The following is a 17,160-nucleotide window of genomic DNA, read 5'->3' on the forward strand; positions in this document are numbered from 1 at the left end:
TCTCTCTCTCTCTCTCTCTCTCTCTCTCTCTCTCTCTCTGTGTCTGTCTGTCTGTCTCTCTCTCACACACACACACACACCCCTTGAGACTTGAGACAAAATTTGAATGTATTAAGGCAGAGCTTGATATTTTGAATAAGAGTGCTCTAAAAACAGCATGGAGTAAGATTATGTCTTGGCACAAATAACCTTTATTTTATTTTTAACTTAGGGTCTCTTAAGTTGCATATGTACTGAACTTTTTTGCTTTTTGGCGGTAATGTATTTACATTACTGTGATTGATGTATTGGGTAGGGGAAAAGTAGGTTGTACCAGGCTTTTCTTTTGGACTATCAACCAGCTACCAAATCATAGACACAAACTTACTAGTTTTGAATGCTTGAGTTAGCTTAGGCTTGTGCCCTTCTTCTCTGAGTCATTTCATAGGCCCAAGACTGACCTTTTTTGTGACAGTTTGGGGCTGGTCTTAAATTCCTGCCTCAGCCTAATGAGTTACAGGATTGTGCCTCATGTTTAGCTCATTCTTGATTTTTAAAAAGTTAGTGTCTTATTTGCAATTTGTTTTGTTTAGTTCAGTCTTAATGTTGTAATCCAGGATGTACTCAGATTTTTTTTAGCAACCTTCCTATCTCAGGCATGAGTCACCTTACCTGGTCTGATTTTAATAAGTTATTTTCTACCTTATTGAATGTGAGCACCTGCTATGTTGTGTGTTGGAATTAAAAATATGAGTAAATAATAGTCTCTGATAGTCTTCAGGTACTTTAAGAGAGAGTAGGTAATTTAAACATGTTAGAAAATAGTAAGGGGCTGGAGAGATGGCTCAGAGGTTAAGAGCACGGACTGCTCTTTCGGAGGTCCTGAGTTCAATTCCCAGCAACCACATGGTGGCTCACAACCGTCTATAGTGAAGTCTGGTGCCCTCTTCTGGCTTGCAGGCATACATGGAGGCTGAGCACTGTGTACATAATAAATAAATCTTTAAAAAAAGAAAGAAAGAAGAAAGAGAGAGAGAGAGAGAGAGAGAGAGAGAGAGAGAGAGAGAGAGAAAGAATAGTAAGATACTGGAGTAGATAATAAAGTACACAGTAGGAGAAACCCTTGACTTTCCGGAATGATGGGAATTCTAGAGTAAATGTGAGATTATAATTAAAAGTAGATTAAGTAAAATTAGGGAACCAGGCTGGTATTCAGTTTTGAATAATATTGGTCTGTCTTATATTAACTACAGAGAGGCCACAAGGACTTTTTTTTTTTTTTGTCTTTTGTTTTTAACTTTTTTTTTTTCTTAACTCAGTCACAGTCGTATATTTTTTTGTGTTTGTTTGTGCCCTTGCATAGTTTTGAGAGGTATCAAATCGCCTGAGTTAACAGGCAGTTGTGAGCTGCCTGATAAGGGTGCTGGAATTGAGCTAGGTCTTCCGGAAGAGGAGTATGTGCTCTTAACCACTGAGCCATGTCTCCTGCCCTATTGTATATATTCTTGACAGTTAAGAATTGTCCACTTGGACTGCTTACTCACTTGACATTTTAAAATTTGCTGCTTGGGAAACATGCCCCTCTGGCTAGATGCTTGCTGTACAGACATAATGACTAGGGATGGGGTAACAGTTACTGTCACTTTAATTTTTTCAAATAGGGTTTCTCTGTAACAGCCCTAGTTGGAACTAGCTCTGTAAACCAGGCTAGCCTCAAACCCAGAGATCTGCCTACCTCTACCTCCCAAGTGCTGGGATTAAGGGTGTGTGTCACCATCACCTGGTTTACTATCTCTTTTTAAGTGGAATAGATAACTGCTGTATGCTGTACTATGCCCATTTCATACTTTTCTCCAGTTTTATATTTCTTTCAACTATGGGGGGGGGAGCGCCCATACTTTCACTTATGAATATTTTTGTAAACCTATACATGTAAACTGAAACAGGCGACGTGATAACATCACACCTCATAAGTTGCAGGTTGCCAAGGACATCTGGGTAGTAAAAATAATTTTCTTTGTAGTACTAAGGTCAGTTAACATGATTGTATTGGACTGTATGTAAAGATTTTGGTTTGTTTTAAATTTTTACTTAATGTTTTAATAAAGAACTTGAATTTTAGTGAGTTATACCCAAGAAATGCCTTTGAGTCGTTGAACTTTACACATAAACATGTAAAGTTAGTATGGTGTGTACTGGCTTATTCTTTCTGAAGATATTTGGAACCACAAAGATTGGTTGAAGATTGCTAGTGTAATTTAAGTGTAGGAAAGAGAAGGGACCATCGCACTATATTAGCATTAGTCCCCAGTAATGTTTCATGTCATCAGAATGAATGTTTCTTAATCTGTTACTTTTCATGTGCTTAATCTTTTTAATTTGCAAGGGTGATAAAGATTGGGAAACTACTTCCACCTTAGTCTGTGGCCTAACTGTAGAAGAGAATCCTGTATTGACAGTAATGGGTTAAGCATGATCAGCTATAAAGGAAATCTGATATAAAACAGTTCACAGGGCTTATTGTTCTATTTCACATATATTACTTCATACTATAATAGTTACTGCTCTATAAAATATCCTTTTCTTTTAAAGAGAGCTTTGTGGTTCAATTGAAGAGGGAAGTATGACTAAATTAAAAGAATGGTACATTGACTAGTGTGGAAGATATGATATTCCAAGTAGAGGAAGGCGTGTGAGCATTTTATTACTGTTATGACACTACTATAGAGACTACTATGATAAATTTAAAAGTAGAGAGTACATGGTGGTGTCTTTGGAAGACAATGTTTCACTTTATTGTGTAATCAAGGCTGGCCAAGAACTTTATATCTCAAGCTGCCTTCAAACTCACAGCAAACCTTCTACCTCAACCTTTCAAGTACAGAGATGACAGGCATAAGCTACTATACCTGACAAGTCTTCCAGTTCTTTAGAGCTGTGAATCAAATGAGAGAATAAGAATTATCTCTGAGATTCTGGGTTTCTGCTTTCTCTTGTGATTGGGGAAGAATGGGATTGAGGAAGATAGAAGAATTGAGATTGGAATGCATGTGGGAAGTAGGCTTGAGAATTGTGCCCAGGAGTGAGTGAACACTGTAGAAGAAAACATACTGAAACATGTGAGGTCAGAGGTTAGAAGCAGAAAAGGGGTCTGTAGACACATGCAAACTTTCATGAGGGAAATTGTTGAGGGAGTAAAAAAAACTAAGAGGAACAAAACCTCAGGTAGAAAGTGTCTAAAGAATCTTCTCAATTTCGAAGGTTGATGTCAATCAGTTCAAAGTAATTTTTTGTTCCTTTGGTTTGGGTTTTGTCATCATAGGGTGGGATTAGTGTATCATTGAAATACTTTAACCCTTTGTGTTGGTTTTTTTTTTAAGTATTTAGTTTTGCCTAAATGGGTCTTTATTGAATTATTTTCATTGAACATATTGTGTGAGTGTGCATATTCATGTGAATGTATCATGGTGCCTGTATGAAAGAGAACAGCCTATGGAAGTCAGCTCTCTGAACCATTCCTTCCATGGGATTCTAAGGATTGAACTTGGGTCATCTGGTGTGGTGGTAGGCAACCTTTACCAACCATAGATTAATTCATCTCATAAATTGATGTTTCTCATTTTGGGTACCTTAATTTTCTTCATGCAGTTTTTATGTGTTTTCCAATCTGGGGTTGGTTTTGTTTTTTTGGTGAGCATTTTGCAGAGAGCACTGGTGGTATCTATATATAATGCCTGTTCTTATGAAAGATAAAGAAAATCAGCTTGGGGCAACAAGATCTTGACTGAGAAAACAAAAATAGTATAAGGGCTGGAAATAGCTTGGACATAGAGTGACAGCCTTTTTGCCTGCTTTTTAGTTTGTTAATTGGGTTCATTACTTTATAGTAAACTTTGTTTCTCCATTAGTATGAACTGGATTGGAGGGCGCAATAATTTCAGTTTCTTCATTGCAGTGTAAACAGCAGGTAATTTTGGTTCATTAAAAAAAATGAACCTTTTTTAAAGGAACTGTCTTGGTATATTAAGCCTATTTCTCTCTTCACAGAATGATAGCCCATATCAAGGTGGTGTATTCTTTTTGACAATTCATTTTCCTACAGACTACCCCTTCAAACCACCTAAGGCAAGTATTATCTCTCAGACATTTGTTAGTTTATGGATTGTTTGAGAAGAGTATACAATGGTCATAGAAATACAGGTTTCTAAAAAAAAAAAAATACAGGTTTCTGTGTAATTGAGGCTTGAACTTTGATTATTGTTGAATAAAAATAATACACAGAGAATTAAGCTGTATTTGCAGAATGATTCCTATTAGACTATTCTGGAATTTTTCTATCCACTTTCCAAGGGCTAAGGTTAAGAGTATGCCACTGTACTGAACTATTGCTGATTCTTAACTTCTAATTAATTAGACACAGATTTGAATTCTGTAAAAATATGTAATTTGCTTTTTTGAAGTTGGAAGGCTCAAGTGTTTTCTCTGCTTAAGTGGAGTGTTGGAGTCTAGTAAATTATAGATCAATTTGCCTTGAGTATATGTTACCAGAATGGTTACAGTTACGTATTGCACTTAGGTGGCTGATTTCAAGTGTTAAAGACTGGATCAGTCACAACACACATGGTGCTGGTAATCTGAGTTATTTTTCTAGCTATCTTTGAAATTAGCTTTTATTATCTAAAACAGTTGGTTTTTAAGAAATTTTCATGTATGTGTATAATTACTTTGATCCCATTCTCTCCTCCCTTATACCCTCTCATCACCACTCCCACTGGGGTGACTTAGAATTTATGCCTTATTTTTTAAAGTCTAAGGTACTCGTTTTATTTGGAAAAACTATCTAAAAGTTTTACTGTGTGTTTTGTTTTTAGGTTGCATTTACAACAAGAATTTATCATCCAAATATTAACAGTAATGGCAGCATTTGTCTTGATATTCTAAGATCACAGTGGTCTCCTGCTTTAACTATTTCTAAAGGTAAAATAACAGTTTTAGCTACTGATTTTTTAACAGTTAAGGCTTTATCCTTGAATCTGCTTGAATATTTTATTGTGCCACCATTTTAATAAAAAGCTGTTTTCAGGGCTGGAGATAACTATAGCTCAGTTGGTTTAGAGTGCTTGCCTAGCATGCACAAAGCCTACCATTTAGTCTTTTTTCAGTCCTTTATAAACCAGGTGTGGGTACATGCCTAAGCAATAGTGCAATAGTGGGGGTGGGCGTAATCATTACTGCCTGGTGCCAATAGATTTTGTTTCTAATAGTTCTTATTTATAGAAAATTCTTTTCTGTAGAACTTTCTTGAGAATGGTATAGACTAATAAAAGTATAACTTGGGGTCTGGAATATGTTTTTGAGTTCTAACATTTGCTTATCCTAATGCCTGAAACTACATATTTTTTTTTTTGGTAGTTCTTTTATCCATTTGTTCTCTGCTATGTGATCCAAACCCAGATGACCCCCTAGTGCCAGAGATTGCACGGATCTATAAAACAGACAGAGATAAGTAAGTACGAAGTTGTTTAATAAATGACTGTAAACAATGGGATTGTTTGTTTTTAATGGGTTGGGCTAATTTTTTTTAGTTTGCTGAAATTTGAGACAGTACTTTTTATATTTGTTTCTGGTAAAGTAGTTACTATAAAACAATTAAGAAAACAACAAGGGCCAGCATAATGGCTGAGACTGGAGCATTTAGAAGTTTGGAGCTGGGCTGGGGCTACCTAATGAGACCAAGCCAAGTAAATAAATGGTCTTAGCATATATGACAGTGAGTAACTCCTTTGAAATTTGTTTCCTAATGTTTTAAAACACTTGTGTAATTACTGAATTTGGGGGAAATAAAGCACTTTTTCTTCAGTGTTTCTCAAAATAAATAGTACTAATGTAAAATTTTTGGTCTAAATCTATCAAATATTTGAATTATCTTATGTTCAGCTTAACCATTTAACTTTCGTAATTAATGCTAAGTGTGCTTGTTCAATTAGGTACAATAGGTTAGCAAGAGAGTGGACAGAGAAATACGCTATGTTGTAGGGTAAGAGGATCTGCACTCTATGGTGCGCTTATTCATGGTACTGCCAGCACTTGAGTGCTGCATGCTTTAAGGCACTGTATTAACTAACCAAAGGTAACAGATGTGGCAGTTTTCTGACAACTGTTTTAACTGCTTGATCTCTGTTAGTGTGAAAAGTATATACTCAGTCTTCATTACTGCTTGAGATTATTGCATGGCAAAGCAGTTATATAGCTTTAGTAAGAAGTAGAAATGTAAGAGTATCTTTATCCTATACTAAATTACCATGGTGTTCATAAACTTTGTGTCGATACTATCGAATGTGGTGGTTTTACTCAGATTTTACCAGGAAGAATATAGTGGTATCTAAGAGAAAAGCTTAAACCTCAGCATCCAGACTAAATGTTTATTACTGACAAGCATGAATTAATGTTAGCTATATTTTGTGGCTCTTTGTATGCTAATTTGTTTTAAAGTGCTGGCTGTTTGAGGAGGGTTTTCTAAATCCTGTAACTCTTAAATTGCTAGAAAAAAAATTTATGTTGAGCTGTAGAAAATAGTTGAACTGTATACACTTGGTTTGAGATGAAACTAGTATTAAGTTTTCCGCTGTCCTTTGTTACATACTTATTTCTTAAGCTTTTGTCACTTTTTTTGGGGATAAATAGCCTGTATGATATGGGTGTGTACTGTAGGGGAGAAATTATATTTGTCAGTACTGGTGATCTTTCTCAGTAATAACCTGGCTCACTGATGAATTACCTGTTGATCTTGAATGGAAACGTGGTTGCACTCCTAGAAAGTGCATTCATTCTTCAGCAGGTCTCAGTGGGGATTAACAGCAGTCATTGCTACTAAATTTTTAATTTAAAATAACCACTGAAGCCTGTTTCTTGAAAGTTACTGTTTTATCACCCTTTCCAATGTCTTCTAAGTTTCAACGGCAATTTTCTTTCAATATTTAACTAACTTCTCAGTCTAGGTTTCAAATATGATTTTTCAGTAACATAGACAAATGTTCTGACATTGGCCAAAATTTCTATTGATATACAACATGTGTATACTGTTGTGACAGTAATGAACTGTAGTTTTTTAAATGTGTGAAAATTTGTTAGAGTGTACAACTAACTTGAACTTTGATAGTATACTACCTTATTGGTGGGGAGGTCCTTGTTAAGCCTACCAATCTCAGCACCACTTTTATTTAGTGAGAGAACACTATTTCCATGGCTCTCATCTTCCATACTGTACTGGTGCTGCTATTTCTGTTTCTTGTTGACTTTTAATCTACTATATAACCATTACAGGTGACATGATAAATCCACAGGTAACATAGAAGTGTTTCCCTTGCCTTTACAATACTAACAATTCTTTCAGTTTTATTTCTTAATATCTTACTTGTTTATTTACAGGTACAACAGAATATCTCGGGAATGGACTCAGAAGTATGCCATGTGATGCTACCTTAAAGTCAGAATAACCTGCATTATAGCTGGAATAAACTTTAAATTACTGTTCCTTTTTTGATTTTCTTATCCGGCTGCTCCCCTATCAGACCTCATCTTTTTTAATTTTATTTTTGTTTACCTCCCTCCATTCATTCACATGCTCATCTGAGAAGACTTAAGTTCTTCCAGCTTTGGACAATAATTGCTTTTAGAAACTGTAAAGTAGTTAACAAGAGAACAGTTGCCCAAGATTCAGAAATTTTTTTAAAACTGGAGCATGTGTATTATGTGGCCAATGTCTTCACTCTAACTTTTGGTTATGAGACTAAACCAATCCTCACTGCTCTAACTTGCTGAAGAAACCATCTGAGGGGGAGGGAGATGGATGCTCAGCTGTCACATCCAAGGAAGCATTATTCTAGCGCATCCATTCTTGTTTAAGCCCTCCACTGTTAGAGATATGAGGTTACATGATATACTTTATGCTCATAACTGATGTGGCTGGAGAATTGGTATTGAATTATAGCATCAGCAGAACAGAAAATGTGATGTATTTTATGCATGTCAATAAAGGAATGACCTGTTCTTGTTCTACAGAGAATGGAAATTGGAAGTCAAACACCCTTTGTATTCCAAAATAGGGTCTCAAAAAACATTTTGTAATTTTCATTTAAATTGTTAGGAGGCTTGGAGCTATTAGTTAATCTATCTTCCAATACTGTTTAATATAGCACTGAATAAATGATGCGAGTTGTCAATGGATGAGTGATCAACTAATAGCTCTCCTAGTAATTGATTTATTTTTCTTCAATAAAGTTGCATAAACCAATGAGTTAGCTGCCTGGATTAATCAGTATGGGAAACAATCCTTTGTAAATGCAAAGCTGTTTTTGTATATACTGTTGGGATTTGCTTCATTGTTTGACATCAAATGATGATGTAAAGTTCAAAAGAGTGAATATATTGCCATGTTCAGTTAAAGTGCGCAGTCTGTTACAGGTTGACACATTGCTTGACCTGATTTATGCAGAATTAATAAGCTATTCAAATACTGCAGCTTTAATATGCTGCACGTGATTCTGGCAGCCCTAGAGTTCAAAATGGACTTGGGACTCAGCAGTTTTGAAACATGTATATGGAGTTTAAGAAATTTATTTTCCAGGTGCATCCCCTTCTAACTAAAATTTCTTCATCTTGTACACTTAACAGCTGAATATATATATATATATATATAACTTGGGAATAATAATGGGTCAAAATTTACAAAATAAAGTACTGTTTTGGTGTGGGAGTTGTCATGAGGCTGTGTTGAAGTGACTTAACTGTGGGATATTGACTATCCATTGAGATGGATTTGTTCAGCCATTTACATTAATGAGCATTTAAATGCAACAGATACCATTTCAGGTGACTTAACATGAATGAATAAAAATCAATGCTATTGGATGTTTGTTTGACAAGTGATATCTGTGCCAGTAAATCTTCTGTAGTAATAAGGGCATTACCATTCATAATTCTGAACCTGTAGTTTCACTTTATCTAGCTTTGACTTTTCGTTGCTTTTTCTTAATCTTGTATTTGATTTCTAGCACATGTAATGTCTCCACTTCCACATTTTTGCACTGCTTATATTTATGTGCAATCTTATTCCTTGTCTGCACACATGTGGAAAGCTAGAAATAAATGTAAAAGCTTAATTTTTTATAAACATTTAAATATGTAATTTGGACATGATTTGTTGGCTTAAGGTTCTTCTCTAAACTGGAAGTGAAGTGCATGCCTTCTGGAGATGTTCTGGCTTTATACTGTAGTAAGTATATTGGGAAATAACCAGTTTCAGTTATTCACTCCAGTGAGGTCCCCCCCCCCTTACCCCCATTTTTGCTTTTTTTTTAAATCATGGGTCCTTCGGGGTGTAGGTATCAATGCTAATTAAAACTTTGGGTTCAGATTGTGAAAAGTGTTCCCATAAGGGTAAGAATAGTATTCTTTGACTTTGTCCCAAAAATAATCCTTTCTGAGACTCTTTACTCAAAACAGCTTTATTAGTGGGCTTATGTTTTGAAAGCTAAATATGAAAAACACTTTATAAATCAGTGGATCCCTGATTGGCTTTCAAATAGATGGATATTTTGTTTTGTCTTGGTATTTACAGAGACAACTTCCTTAAACTGATCATCAGAACTAATGGGTATGTCCAGTTCTCTCTCTTTGACTTGATGCTTTATACAACATTTCATGTCGCTTCTAAGGGAATAAGCCATAGAGGCTTCTCCAGGTTTAAGAGAACAGAGTACCTGGAAAACCAACATTGTGAATGTATGGACACTGGACTTGGGATCACCACCCTTGAGATTTTCAAAAGAATCCAAGAATTTGCTCTCTACCCTACCCAGTAGTGTGTGGTTTCACTAGTGCCAGGTATAGGACTAAAGTGAGTATGAGGTCGGATATTGGTGTAGACATTTGTGTATCCTATACCTCTTAATGCATACATTTTTAAGAATTTAAATTTGTCTTTGAAGTCCAGTTAGCCTGTTAATGGTAAACTTTGTTTTGACTGGTTTTTCTTGGGCAGGTTTGCAATGTGATAATCAGATTTTTTTTTAAACTGATAGTTTGTTTCTTGTGTGGGTGTACTCACATTTAAAAGTATGAACCACAGTTAACTAGTGGTCTCAGGGGTAGTGAAACACTCACTTTTTATTTTAATGGGTTAGTTTGAAGTATACTTAAGACACTGATCATGCTGTGTTCGTGATTTTGGGGGGTGGGGAGTACTAGAATTAGTCTCGTTTTGTGTTGACATAACTGTTCAATGACTGTTGGTTATACTTTTAAGTGAACTTGTCTTCTATTTTATGAGGAACCCAGTGCAAGTCACTAAATGTCTAATAGTGACGTCTGCATAAGACTTGTAAGTTAATTGAGCTTAAAGGAATTGTTACCATTAAAGTCTGTGTTTAAACACACTTTGGTCTTACTCGGTAATTCCAGCTAACATGAAATCTACACTTGAATCTAATATTGTATGAGCTCGAGTTTTGAACATATACTGAAGCAGCCATCATAACGAAACTGGTGTAGGAAGGATTAGTATGGTGATTTTCAAAGTGATTCAGAACCAGAGTAGTTTGGGATGTTTTAAAAAACAAACCAATGGCTCCTACCCCCACTTCTGATTGAAAAACTATGAAGTGAGGAGCCAGTAGCTCGTAAAGACCAAGTGATTCAAAAGACTGGCCTTGAACGATTACCTTGTGACAAACTAGATTCTTAGCAGCTGTAGAAGACTTGGTAAGTTACCTGACTTCTCACAGAAGTGAAGGTTTGAAGAACACTTACAGCATGGGTTTATGGGTTAATTGTGTTGTAAAGCAGGTAGTAAAACATCTGTCCTACGCATGGAGAAAATAAACGGTAAACATCTAGAAATGGCTTTTGGCAACAGCAAATGGCTCTCTGGAGCATTTCTTAGACAAGGAAAATGGGAATCTGGCCAGCATTTGAATTATTTCTTGCTAATTGGACTTGTTAATAAAGAGTAATGATTAATTCGGGCACACAGTTTCTGCTAGTTTTTAATGCAGTCTTCAGTTTAATTCCTAATTTACCGTAATGAAATTGGATTGTACATCAAGGTCATGAAGTACTTGTTTTTAAGTCAAGCAAATGGCTCTTCTCTCACATAGCTTCCTGTCATACACCTGGCTATATAGAGAACATCTTTAGTATTTCTAGTTCCTGATTCTCTGGACACAGCCTCTTAGCCTCAAATAGTACTCGATGCATTGACCCACAACAGGTATTTTGACCTTTCTAACTAAAATGATTGTCTAGGTTCTACCATAAACCTCAACACCATGATGCAAAGTGCCATTTACAAATTTTGTATTATTGTGGTCTCCCTTCTCAAGCAGTTAACACATTCCATGCAGTTTTAACCAAAAGATGTTAGAGGTACTATGCCATGGTTGGTTTGTTTTCTGTTTTGAGACTGTATAGTCCAAAGTTCACTTAATGTAGATCAGACTAGACCTTAAAACTCAGTTTCGGACATGCCTGCCTCTGCCTCGGATTAAAGGGCTTGCATCACTATGCTCAGCCTGATTTTCAATCTGAGTAAAAGCCAAACGTTTAGGAGTTTATAATGGCACATGATTTTTAACCTGTACCATTGCTCCACCTCTATTACAATTCTCGTTCACCCAGGTACTTTCAGACCATGGCTGCAATGGACTTTTCCATGTGTAGACAAATGGTAGTATAATACCATGTCATGTGGCTTCTTCCCTTTCATATTTCCAATACCACTTGCAGTGGCATTTCCTGAGCATTTTATACAGTGTATTCACAGTATAAATTGCATATTGGAGCTACCACTTTGTGTGTAATACATACTTAATCTTGTTTGAATCTGCCCTGTGGTGTAAGCTCCATGAGGACAGGTTTTTGTCTTATCTAGACATTCAATACAAGAGTAACTGGCATTTTGCAAGGTAGTTTTAACAAGTAAGTGACTTACCAGTTGTGATTTTTTAAAACTAGCAACTACACTATAATGACAAAACTGATTTCTAAACTTTGCTATCTAGAACGGTTTATTTTCATCCCAAAATTTAATATTCTCTCTGTATACGTGTGTGAATGTATATATTAGCATTTTAAATGTTCTTAGAAGATGAGTTATATTGAGTGGGTGTATTTTGCCTAAATAAATCTTGTTTGGGTATTGCTATTACATCTCCAGTGTTAGGAGTTGAAATTTTTAATTTTTCAAGTCAGCGATGAGAATACTACCCATAAATACAAAATAAAAATCACATAAGTATAATTAGAATCATTTAAGAACTTGTTGGAAATTTTGCCCTAGTAAGCCAAACTTTTCTTAACAATTTTTAAACATTAGCAATTAATAAAAGCCAAACATTCTGACTCAATACTAGAATAAACAGAGTTGATGCTTACATGTGGTAGGAAAATGCTGCGTTTCTGTCTGCTATGATACTGTTTGAGATGGAGATTGGTCATCCAGGTAACCTGGCCTGGAACTTAATATATTGTTTGTCCTCAAACTTGTATTGATTTTCTTGCCTCTGCTTCCTCAATACTGAGATTACAGGCATACAAACTTACTGTGCCAAACTAAAACTAGGTTCTGTAAGTGGGAAACTATAGTAGATAAAATATATAATACAAGCATCATTTGCTCGTTGTGGCCTATTGCTATGTGCAGCAGTTCATGTTATAGAGAACCAATGTGAAGTATGAAGTTGAATTGGCAGAGCACTGCCAGAAGTACCTGGATTTCGTGAAGACTCGTTTTGGTTGCTACATTTTTATAAATATTGTTTGTCTTGTTTGTGGTCCCCATATTTGTTTACTATATGGGCTTATCCAGTGTAAGTCTCAGCTCTAGAATATATGAAGTGAGGGTAGGCTGCATTTTATCAATATGAATCATTACAAACTGCACAATTTTGTAAAACATTTTTGGGAAGAACTTTAAAATGTCATTAAAGAAAATTGTGTACACTTACTGAGCAGTTGGGAGGCTGAGGTGGGGAGCATCACTAATTGGAAGCCAGTCTTGTTCACTTAACAGGACCCCATGGGGCATGGGAAGCATTCTCAAGCCAAAAACCAAAATGTCCTACCCAGAGGCTAGTTACTTGAGCTCCTTCAAGTTCCAGTTAAATGTATTAATGTTCATGGTCTTGACATCAAGTTGCTGTCGTATTTTCCTGTAAACTCATTCTTGATACAGTTAGGAGTCCATTACCTTTAACTTTACTGTTTTGCTCAAAACTCTAAGACAAAATTTGACATAAGGTTAGAGGTGCCTATTCGTAGCTAAAATGAGTGAACCTAGAAAATCTGGGTACTTAAAGTGTGAGGTCAGTGGAACAATAAGAGGACCTTGCAGGAATGACATTGAAAATAAGAGTAGCATATGATTAAGTGTAACTTTTCAAATATTAAAGATAGTATCACAATTCTGGAAAGATAGCTCAGCATGTAATAGCATTTGGTCTTCTAGAGTACCCTAATATTCCCAACAACCACACCTGTGCAGTTAACAACCAGCTTTAAGGGCTCTGATCCCTCTTGGGTACCTGAGCAGGTGTGGCATATTCATCACATCAATGTAAATTTTTTTAAGCACATAAATGGAAAGAGAAACTTTCTAAGTGAAATATGTGGGGACTCAGAATTCATACACAAACCATTTAAAGCAGTTATAGGATACACAACCAAAGTTTTACAACAGAAATGAAATAGTAGGAATTATAATGGCTTCAAAAAGTATTTGAAGGCCGGGCGATGGTGGCGCACGCCTTTAATCCCAGCGCTCGGGAGGCAGAGGCAGGCGGATCTCTGTGAGTTCGAGACCAGCCTGGTCTACAAGAGCTAGTTCCAGGACACGCTCCAAAGCCACAGAGAAACCCTGTCTCGAAAAACCAAAAAAAAAAAAATATTTGAGAAGTTATCACAGGCATGCAAAACTTACAGACTGAAAACAATGTTTTCTGAGGTCTGGAAAGTTTAAGAGTGGAGATATTTGTGCGTTAAATCTATGCTGTTGGCAGTCATGCTCAAAGCAATCTAGATTCAGTGCTGTTCCTGTCAAAGTCCTGGTTAGTTTTAGAAATATTTAAAAATTTACATGAACAAAAGCAAAAAATTCAAACCTTGCATTTTCTAGACTTACTACAAATTAAAAAAAAAAATACACTAACCAAACTGGTGTGGTATTAGGGAGTAAGATAGGCCCTTGAAATAGAAATGAACCATGCAATTCTGGTCAGTTCAATTTCACATAGCAGAATCATTCAACTAGGAAAGTAATCTCGTCTAAAGTACTGTGACAGCCAGGGAAGTAAAACATTCTTGGACCCCTGCCTCACATCAGAATGTTGACTTGTAATAGACAAGTCCAAGCCAGGCATTGTGATACTAGTATTTGATAGACACAAGCAAAAGGATCATAGCAGTTGTTCAAGGCCAGCAATTGTGCCAAGGGATATTGGAATGGTAAAAGAAAAAATACTGAATGAAAAACATTTGCAATTTTGCTAAGGATCTAGAATCCAAAAATAAAAAGAATTTGTAAAAATAACCTTATTAAACAATAGTCAAAAATAGGAAACATTTCTCCAAAGAAAATGTGCAAATGGCCAGCAAGCACATGAGAAAAGATTCAACATTAATATCAGTGAAACGGAATAAAAATCACAAGTGTTACTTTATACACATTAAAATGACTAATTTGCATAGTTGGAGAGGCTCCTCAGCAGTTAAGAGCCTTGGGGACTCTTGTAGAGGAGTCAGGTTAGAGTTCCTGTGCCCACACGCAGGACACAATTCTAACTCCAGTCTCAAGGGATCTGATGCCTTCTAGACTCTTAACCCTAACCCCATCTGGTATACAGACATGACATTCAGTCAAAACATCCATATTCTCCATTTTTAAAATGGAGAGTGTTGCTGCAGATTTGGGCTTTTCTGGTAGAAACTTAAGGAGTTTGGCAGTTCCGTAGAAGCTGACCAGCTTAGGATGCAGCTTCAGTAGTACAGTACTACCTTATGCACCAAGTCCTTGGGGCAGTGTCCAGCCCTGGGTGACCCAAGAATCCGTTCCTAAAGATGGAAGAGTAATGAAAACTAGCATTTAAACAAATGGGAATAAATGCTCATATGTGCATTTCTTATAGTTACTGAAAGAAATGAATGAACAAATTTGGGTTTTATATTTTTTAATTTTATGTTCAGTCGTAAGATACATGCTAGAATGTGGCTGGATCTTAAAATTATTAAGAGAACTATATGATTATATGAACAACCAAAACAATTAAGTCTATAGAAGCAGAAATTACACTCATGTGTGATCAGTACCAAGAAGGAAGAATAAGAAAGTGACCGCCTACTGAAAACGGGGGTCACCTTTGTGTATAATGAAAATATCCTGAGTAATGGCTATGGAATATTTTAAATGCACTAAAATGTAACTGAAAGTTTCCCTGTTACAGGAAACCACATGAATCTCACAAAGAGTCTCAAGAATGTATTTAGGTATAAAATGGGGATAAATACTCACTGGTACAGATTAGATGCTGCCTGCTGTGTCCTCTCTTCTGTCCAGGGGAGCTGGAGTCCAACTACCCAAGCAAAAAAGCAAGAGCATGACCCCTCCCCTCAGCTTTTAAACAGTCATGTTTGCAGAAAAGACCACACTCTAGAGCTTGCTGCCCTAAAGGTCATTGGCTAAACGGATTGAAAACTAATGATCTGTATAATTTTTTTCTTTTATAACAATAAAAAAATTTATTGTTTTTATTGAGCTATATATTTTTCTCTGCTCCCCTACCTTTCTCCCCACTCCCTTCTACCCTCTTCCATGATCCCTACGCTCCCAATTTACTCAGGAGATCTTGTGTTTTTCTACTTCCCGTGTAGATTAGAGACCTGTATAATCTTGAATGTTAATTTTATATCAGTCTTTCCTTTAAAAATGTATCAGCACAGTTGTGCAGTGGCACATGCCAAAAAGACAGAGGCAGGCAGATCTCTGAGTTCAAGGTCTACAAAAGTGAGTTCCAGGACAGCCAGAGCTGTTACACAGAGAGGCTCTGTCTCAGGAAGAAAAGTATAAGCACAAAGGATAAAATGATAATAGATGACACCATAATATTTTAATCTCCAGGTTCTGTTATGAGTTCTTTAATATGTCAACATTTTAAAAATTCTTTAAAAAATATTTAGATTTTATGTGTATGAGTGTTTGCATATGTGTCTATGTACCACACATGTGCTTGGTGCCCAGGTCAGAAATAGGCATCAGATCCTCTCTGGACCTGATAATAGGATAGTTGTGAACCCACCACATGGGTGCTTGGAAGGTCTTCTGCAAGAGCAACAGATGCTCTGAAGAACTGAGCCATCTCTCCAGCCCTAATAAGTTAACTGTAAGTTCTTGGAACTTGTACACTTATTATTTATATGATTATGTCTCTGTCTGTCCCTACATTTTAGATGTAAAACTTGAGGGAAAAGAGGCTAATGTTCATCTAATAGCAGAGATTAAGATTTAAATAAAGATATTCACTTTCTAGACTCTTACCACCGAGCCATTTGGTATATATGAGAGAAACCAGAAGGCTAGGGAGATAGCTCAGTCAAGTGCTTGCCACACAATGTGGAAATCCGAGTTCGATTCCTACCACACATGTAAAAGGCCTAATATGGTACAAGCCCGTACTCTCAGTGCTGGGGAATTAGACACTGGTCGGTCCCTGAGGCTTGCTAGCCATAACCAGCCAGTGCCAGGGTCCCTTTCTCAATGAAGGTGGGTGACTCCTGGGAATGAATGACACCTGAGACTATCCTGTGGCCTGCTCATGTACATACGTGTGTATTTACATACACGTGTCTCTACACACATGAACACTCATCTGCACTTTCAACACAAATATCAAAATAATAAGTCAGATATTAGTAAAATGCTGATAAATTCTGAAGGGAAAAATTACAGACTACCAGAGGTTAGAGAGTTGAATGGTTTCACCTTAGAGGATAGGTTTAATGGCCTAGCAGGCATACTTCTCTATAAAGAATTAGAACTTAAAGCCGGGCGGTGGTGGCGCACGCCTTTAATCCCAGCACTTGGGAGGCAGAGGCAGGCGGATCTCTGTGAGTTTGAGACCAGCCTGGTCTACA

At 36.5% G+C, this 17,160-nt stretch overlaps 1 protein-coding gene across 4 annotated transcripts in view; it reads left to right on the forward strand.

The window, feature by feature from the left end:
• Ube2d3 (ubiquitin conjugating enzyme E2 D3) overlaps positions 1-10,415 on the forward strand; it is a 40,273-nt gene extending 29,858 nt beyond the window's left edge. For all 4 annotated transcript variants that reach the window (XM_026784028.1, XM_013350026.2, XM_005357321.3 and 1 more), the window contains exons 5-8: positions 4,027-4,104; positions 4,851-4,956; positions 5,392-5,485; positions 7,408-10,415. In XM_026784028.1, the coding sequence (XP_026639829.1) occupies positions 4,027-4,104; positions 4,851-4,956; positions 5,392-5,485; positions 7,408-7,453 (324 nt within the window). In that variant the 3' untranslated portion in view covers positions 7,454-10,415. The remainder of the gene's footprint in view (positions 1-4,026; positions 4,105-4,850; positions 4,957-5,391; positions 5,486-7,407) is intronic.
• The last annotated feature ends 6,745 nt before the right edge of the window (positions 10,416-17,160 follow it).

Source organism: Microtus ochrogaster, chromosome 21 (genome assembly GCF_000317375.1).
Source record: "Microtus ochrogaster isolate Prairie Vole_2 chromosome 21, MicOch1.0, whole genome shotgun sequence".
Lineage (NCBI taxonomy): Eukaryota > Metazoa > Chordata > Mammalia > Rodentia > Cricetidae > Microtus > Microtus ochrogaster.